Raw genomic sequence first — 7,809 nt, forward strand, 5'->3', positions numbered from 1 at the left:
TTCTGTGCTGGGGTGCTGGGCATTTAACCGGGCGTAAAGGATTTTCTGCAGCTCCTTGACCTGATTTGTTTCTGCCATTTCTGTCGTCTAATCTGATTTTCTCTATTAAAAATCTGACACTCACTGATGCTGCTGCTTTTTCTTACTGCTTTTTTTCATTGCTTTGAGTTAACTAGTATTAGTTATAGGTCAAATTTTGCATGTGTTTGATTTTAAAGGTAAAAATACTCTGAAATATGGTGATATTGTTTTAGGGCCATATGGGTCATCAACAAGGCTTTTTTGCTATTTGTAGCAAAATTCACACTGTTCTCGTTTCACCATTTAATAATATCTTTGTGTTTGTCTGTGTGTACAGTATGCATCAGTATAAAATGCCTCCATTAATGTACACAAACAGACAAACACAAGGACAGATAAAAGGGAAGTGGGTTCGGTCAAAGCAGCTCTATACACGACCATAGGTGCTCAGTCTGTTTCAGACGAGGTGTTAACCACAGTATTGCTACACTGTAAAATGTGATAAGTTGATCTTACTTTTAAAAAATTAGGAAAGCAGTTGCCTTGAAAAATATATAAAATAACTTTATTAAGTGTACTCAAATCATAGTTAAATCTACACCGTTTACTTAAGATGTTTCTACTTTAAATACCCTGTAAATGCAAGTTGTTTTTTTAAGTGTGTATAACTCGATAAGTAGACTATATTCAAAAGTTCATGTAATATAATTTTTAAGTACAGTGAAATTAACATATACATATATATTTAACATTAATATTTTCCTGAACCTGTTTTTAGTCTTCTTTCTGGTTTCATTCAATTACTTTTTTAAATACTCATAGAAAAGTAGATGAAGAAAGAAAACAGTAAAGAACTAAATGTACTGAAAGCATAGCGAGAACACAGAGTTACTACAGCTCAGTAAATGATGCTTGTTCTACAGCCTACAACACAGAGGTCAAGCATTTTATTATAAGAGGTGATCTACAAGTTTACCTAACCTAGCCTGGGAGGAATCACTTCACACTGATGGTGAGTGCTACAAACTGAAGGACACACCCAGTGTGCAAATCGATTGTGACAGAAGCCAATGGAAAAGAGGCTGCCAATGGCAACAGACTAAACTCAGTTAATTATAAGTTGGTTCAACTCAAAGATCTCAGTTTGAGTGTATATGTACCCACAAATGTTCATCTAACTCAAAATAGTTGAGTTTTGTTTAGAAATCTCCATTTTTATGTAAAACAGGCTTAATTTATTCGAGTTCAAACCACTTCTGGGTTTACAGTGTAGAGGTGGAGTGCTTTCTAAATTCTTAGCCACTGGGATACACCTCGTCTAGCATGAGTATTGTAGACCCAGTTACCCCAAATCTCTTGTTGATGGGGTGGCTAGATGGTTAATTACCTCCGGTCATCTATCCTCCATCTGAAGGGTTAAGTTGGCGTAGGTGGAGACATTCCCAAGTTTTGGCTGATCACTTTTGGTCAGCTTTCATTCGTTACTATTTACCCAGTCTCCAAACAAGAAACAAGTGGTTTGACAAGAAGTCTTCAGTACAGTTAAACAATGTGGTTTTGGTCGTGGATCCCCGGCAGCCCAGAGCTGATTGGCCTCTGGTAAAAAAAAAAGTTGTCAAGTTGTACTCAAGTTGAGTAAGAACCGTGGATGTTTAAAACCGGAAAAGGATTTTCACAAGACCAGTGGCGAAACTAATTACACTTTCATCCATTCCAAATGATGAAACTGGATCTAGAAGCTCTGTGGTAACTACTACACCCAGCCTTTCAAGAAGGGCAAGTTTCCTGTATCCCAGTCAGAGTGGTGTTGTTTGTGTGTGAATGCCAGATAAGTGAGTACTTAATTGAATTATGTTCCTGAATGACAATTAGTAGATGTTATTTAGCTAGATTTGGAGGCTTGTTGTTGTGAATTGCATACAATGTTGTTTAGAAGCTGGCTGTTAACGATTAGCATTTTTATTCATTCTGGCCTTCCTCCTGTGCTTTGACTTTTACCTCAGAGTGAATGACACTAGTTTTGAGCCCAGTGCCTATGCAGTCCACAAGAACATCCTCAACATATAGGGACCAACAGATAGACGAACAGAGATACGAACTGTGAGGATTTCAATTATTCTGTTTAAGACAGAATATATGGATTATGTTTTTATTTAAATAACTGTGTATTGGGGCAGGGGTGGATGAAGTTTAGTTTAATTTGGTTTAATCAGTTGTGTATTGGGGCGTAGGTGCATCAGGAGTTTGGTTTACAGTCTTAGATAGGTCCAGAGTTCATAGGTCACTATATTAATAAATCCAGCCTTTCCTTGTGCCAGGGATTAAAAGCAGCCACAAGCCATGACACTGCCACCCCCATGTTTCACAATAAGTTTGTTGAAATGCAGAGTTCATTCTTTGTCGTTCAAGAAGCTTCTGAGCAATATTCGCTCCGGTAGTTTCTTCCCACCTGTCCTGTAGAGTTATTAAGGCTGCAGGGGGTGACGAGTCCTGACCTGTTCATACAGGTTTTGTGTCAGGAGTCTCTACCTGCTTTACTAGTCTTCTCAGGTTAACACATTATGCAGACATTAAGCATTAGTGCAGCCAGCTTAGAACATTTATACTGGTTCAAAATGTATACTGGATCCCAATTACCCAGCTAATTTCTGGAGAGTTGAATAATATGGAGTTTGATCCCACTTTGTTTAAGTATTCAATTTAAATGATTTTCTCTCCCTTTTTTTAATAGAGTTTACCCCATATTTTGAGTCATCATTACTTATATTTAACAGTTGAGACATGCTAAAATAATAAGTTAAAGTCTAGCAAATGTATTCTGTTTAGTGTTTGCAGGCCATAAGAGGAAGTTGTCATTTTTCTTACTGTAAAGAGCCTTCATGCTTGATTCGTCCTGAAGTGCAGTAACTCTGCTGCTGGATTCATTTTTCTATTTAATGGCAGAAGGCAAGCAGGACCATTTCATCTTGTATTAAAAAAACAGAGACACTAGCTGTCTTCTCTAAATAGGCAATGTTTATTCATATTTTAAATTGCTAAAATTATGACAAAGAATTGCCTTCTAGTGTCAGGCCCGTCCAGCCAAGCCAAGCACTCTATGCCCAAATAAGGACATTCCCCTAGTTAGAGCATGCACACACACTCTGAGAGGCACTCCATGCCCAAATAAGGACTTCCTCTAATCAGGGCAAGCACACGCAGCCATCCAGCCCTGATTAGAGATCAGATTCACCTGGGCAGAGTGTTTCTCTGCTGTCGCCCAGTATTGGTCGCTCACATGGTCTGTGTTTCTTTGTGGTTCCAGCCTGTTTGCATCATAGACTGTATATAGCTGGACAGAACATCATCTCTCAAAAGTGAAGCCACCACAGGTCGGGCGCCCCCTGCTGTTTGGCTGCAGAAAGCTGTGTAACTCCACCCATCCCCATAGGTTTCAATGGCAAAACAGGCAACTCTCAATCACGTTTTTTTCCAATATACTGTAATTCTACCTCCATTATTTAAATGCAACAGCTAGTGTAACCTCTGCTTATATTGTCACATTTTTATATCCCCACAAAATTGGGTGTTTAAAACGTTATTCAGCTCTATTCAAAAAAGGTGTGGTTATGGTAAAAGGGCTGCTTATGGGCGGGACCAATAACAGACCGTCGGCTCCGCTCCGCAGTCTGTGACCGCGAGGCAGCCCTCAGGGGCGGGGTTATTTAAATGAGTAGGCTGCTCTCCACAGTCTTTCTCCCTCCTCTGGTCTCTACTGCTCAGAATCGGGTTGCAGGATCGCCAACATGGCGGAGGATTTTGGCTCCATTTTCATTGAATAAATGGGAACGGAGACACAACGTCCAACTTTTTTTTACAGTCTCTGGTTTGCATCTCTACAAAGCGTTCTTTTTCCCAAGCCTGTTTCGCCCTAGTTCCTGGTGTTTCCCTGGACTCCTCCCTGCTTAAGTATCCCTGTTTAATTTATTGTGTTTGTTTGCCCAGTTTACTTTTTAGTCTAGCTGTTTTCCTAAGCTCTGCTTAGCAGTTTTCTGTTTGCCCTTTTCTAGTCTAGTGCTCCCATTGTTTTTTCCCCATTCCCCATACTACTTCCTGGTTATATTGTTTTGGCAGTTTCACTTATTCCTTGTTTCTTTAGTCCCTGGTTCTTTTGGCCCAGTCCAGTTTGCTTTGTCAGTTTTTATATTTGTTTCCTATTTTGCCCAACTTTAGTGTGTTGCTCTATTCAACTTTCTTATTGTAGTTTTGTTGTTTATTTTTAATTAAATTCTACTGCTTCGTTTTTACATCCCAGCAGTGTCTTTTATTTCCTTTTTGCCTGTTAAGTCAGGCATGACATCTAGTAATGTACCAGCAAAACTATTTACAGATAGTTCAGGAGTAGCACACCCATTATGCAAATAAATGATTTCAGGAGCCAATAGAAAGATATACTGTAAGATATGTTAGGTAAGCCTTACATTTAGTTCTAAAAAGAGTTAAACGTTTAACTCACACAAATGTTATTATGGTGCATTGAGTATTTACATATTCTAAAAATGCAAATAGAGATCTAGGGAACATGCCAATTATTCTGCCAGTGATTTTTTACAAGGCTGTTTTGTTCTGTTCTCTTAACCGAGCACTTTTATGTTCATTTGATAGTTATTTGAAATTATTTTTAGCTAACAGAAAGTCAGTAATGTTCCTAGGGTGGTTTAACTCACAGAAATGTTACCAGCTACATTCTATTCAGTAATTACATGTACATTCATAATGAGTTAATGAAATCACAGTGAGTTTATTCCAAAAGGCAAAATTTGCTCTGACGGCAAAAAAGAATAACAATGTTTGCTTTTGTTCATATTTATTATCGTCTGATTTGTTCATTTGTTTCACAATCACATCCTTGTACATCTACGTACATCCATTACAATTAGGTTGTAACGGATGTAAAAGCAAAACTACCTGCAAATGAAATTAAATGGATAATTTAAAAAAATACAATTTATGACCTCTACAAATAATATTATTCTACCTGCTGAAATAATTTTTACAGTGTGAGTGTCAATCATGTCAATTCAAACTCAATCAATTCAAATGATGAAATTCTCGGGGCATCCAGGGAGTGCAGAGGTCCAGCACCAGTATGTTTCACTGGAAACGAGAGAAAACAGCACATTAATGTTTTTAATGAAGAAAATGACTGCAAGCATAAATATCACTCAAGAACAGTTTATAACTGTCAGCATTGCCTTAATCACGTTAAATCTATAAATAAAGATGTGTTGGTTGTTCCTTGAAGGAATCTATCTTACCTTTCAGTGCTCTAGATCTTTTCCTCCCTGAACTCGGTGGTGATGGAGTTGCCAGACTGGCACCTGTACTGTCCATACTCCACCTTGCTCTGGGATCCGGTGATGATGGTCAGCTTGACTGGAACCTTCACATCCACCTCCTTCCTCACCATGTTCACGGTGAGCTTGGTGCGGGGAGCGATTTTGGCTGGTAGGTTAACCCGGATGCTCTTCCTCTCTGTCCTGGTGTTGCTGCTCCCCTTCTCCACGGTGAAGGTGTTGCTCAGAGAAAAGTTCTGCTGTGCTTTCACCACTCCCACGTCTACACCAAATGATGTTCCCCAGCTTATCTGGGTGGAATTGCTAAAGCTGAAGCTATCAGTGACGGAGCCTTCGTACTCCTTACTCATCTCAGTGGAGAAGCTTTGCTCGTGGTCTCCATGGTTCAGACCACACAGGCTGTCGATGACCACGGCATTCATATGCTCTTCTTTCTGGTTCCACTGGATCTCTGCTGTTATAATGGGTTTCCCTGGCTTCAGAGGGCGAAGGTGAGACACTCTGTCATTGAACCAGCCGTACTCAGGCATGTCTCGAGAAGCTCTGGCCACCAGCTGAGCTCCACTTCTGTTGATGTGCTCATACAGGACCCACGCCCCTCTCTGCACCTTGTGAGAAGACGCAACATCGTTAAAGTTGCCGTAGCACAGGTTGGTTTCAGTGGTGAAGACGAGGCTCCTGCCCCGGTAGTTAGTATGTTCGTAAAGGGTTATCTGAGGGTTTGTCAGGTCGTCTGTCACTTTCTCCAGAGAAGAAAAGGCGTCGTTCCTGTCCAGAGTGGCGTACTCTCCCTCCTCGTAGACATACTGAGAACCTTGAAAGTTGGTATGTTCATATGCCACCCATGGCTCCCCTATAACTTTCAGGGAAGAGATGCAATCGTTGAAGTTTTCGCTTACCAAGTTGGGGACGGAGGAGGTGAACTCTTTGCTCATGCCCTGAAAGTTAATATGCTCGTAGATGATGATCTTGCTCATGGTGTGGCTCTGGAAGTCGATACTGAATGAGATGAACGAGAGGAGTCTGCAAGTCTGTGAAAAGTGTCTCTTAACCCCTCCATATATATAGGGGGCTGAGGAATTTGAGAATATGCAGGTTCTGCTGATCCTGAATCAGTTTTAAGCAGAGTTGACATTTTTTTAACTTCTTCCAAGCAAAACCAGTTCAAACACGTTTTTAGCCACAGGGAGTTTCACTTAACTGAATATTTACAACTGACCATTTCCCTGTGTCAAAGCAGAGTGGGTAATTTTACTGCACTAAATTATACTTTAAAGAACTGGTATAAAACTAGCATACTCCATACGTACTCCAACCTTGGTCTCTCGCAACACTGAAATTCAAATCCAGTGCTGAATCGGGTCAAAATATGGCTAAATTTGTGCAGTCTGATTCGGGTATTAGTTCAAGCTCGCTTTATACATACCAAGTAACTAGTTTGACTAAGTTTGAAACAATGTAAAGGAAGGAATTTAGCTCTTACTGCAGTTCTTTTATCAGCACTTTTTTATAAGCTAAAATTCAACCTCGACATTTAGTCCTAAAGTGGTATTTTTCTAACATGATTAACCCATAAGAACCCAGACCATGCTGTGAATATTGATACAACTGAGCAGCTCATTCATATTGTCTATCATTGTGATAAGAAAGCGCATTATTATTTTACAATTAAAATCCTGATTTAACATGAATATCACAAGAATTTCATACACTCTAAAAAACAGAGGTACGATATGAGTACTTTTTTGTACTCGAAGGTACATTCTTTATAATTGTACCCTCAAAGGTACAATATTGGTCTTTACAGGGTCAGATTTGTTCCCTCTGAAGTACAAAGTCATTTCTAACAGCAATAAGTACAAATTTGTACCATTTAACCAGCCAAAAGGTACATTCAGTATTCTGCATCACTGTACTAATGAACAGTATATATTTAAATTGCACATTTTTTATTTGAAAGCCAGACAATTTTGTATCATCAAGTTTTTGAGCCATTTTTAGTTGATGACAATGTTTATAATCTTTATAATCTTTACTGGCACAAAAACCATGGGTACAAAAAAAATACTTTCACTGAAAGGTACTTTTTTGAACCTTAATATAAGGTACAGCCCCAGCGACAAGCTTTGTACTCTTTTAAGTACAAATCTGTACTTATATTTCTTAGAGTGTATGGAACATACATCATTTACTAAGCATTTGAGTTATTAAAATTATTGGTGTTTGATTCTGTTTATTTTTAATTTGAACGCCTAACTAACATGAACTGTTAGCCTACACTAGTTCCTCAATGAATAATAAAAGCCAAACCAAAAATCGATACAAAGGGGGCACTTTTGTATTGCCGCTGGGTTTAGTTACATTTTATAGGGTGAGGAATGAGAAAAATATTCACCTTCACTTTTATATCTTGCCTCTTAAGGACAGCTGTTCTTCTGTGGTGGCCAGCGGC

At 39.1% G+C, this 7,809-nt stretch overlaps 1 protein-coding gene across 1 annotated transcript; it reads right to left on the minus strand.

The window, feature by feature from the left end:
* Positions 1-4,850: 4,850 nt before the first annotated feature.
* LOC125780604 (epidermal differentiation-specific protein-like) lies at positions 4,851-6,406 on the minus strand. The gene is made up of 2 exons (XM_049463042.1): positions 5,319-6,406; positions 4,851-5,157 (listed from the first exon to the last, which is right to left on the minus strand). Exon 1 carries the CDS (start codon positions 6,332-6,334, stop codon positions 5,330-5,332), a length of 1,005 nt encoding a protein of 334 aa, XP_049318999.1. The 5' UTR covers positions 6,335-6,406; the 3' UTR covers positions 4,851-5,157; positions 5,319-5,329.
* Between the last annotated feature and the right edge of the window lie 1,403 nt (positions 6,407-7,809).

Source organism: Astyanax mexicanus, chromosome 13 (assembly GCF_023375975.1).
Source record: "Astyanax mexicanus isolate ESR-SI-001 chromosome 13, AstMex3_surface, whole genome shotgun sequence".
In the NCBI taxonomy this organism is placed as follows: domain Eukaryota; kingdom Metazoa; phylum Chordata; class Actinopteri; order Characiformes; family Acestrorhamphidae; genus Astyanax; species Astyanax mexicanus.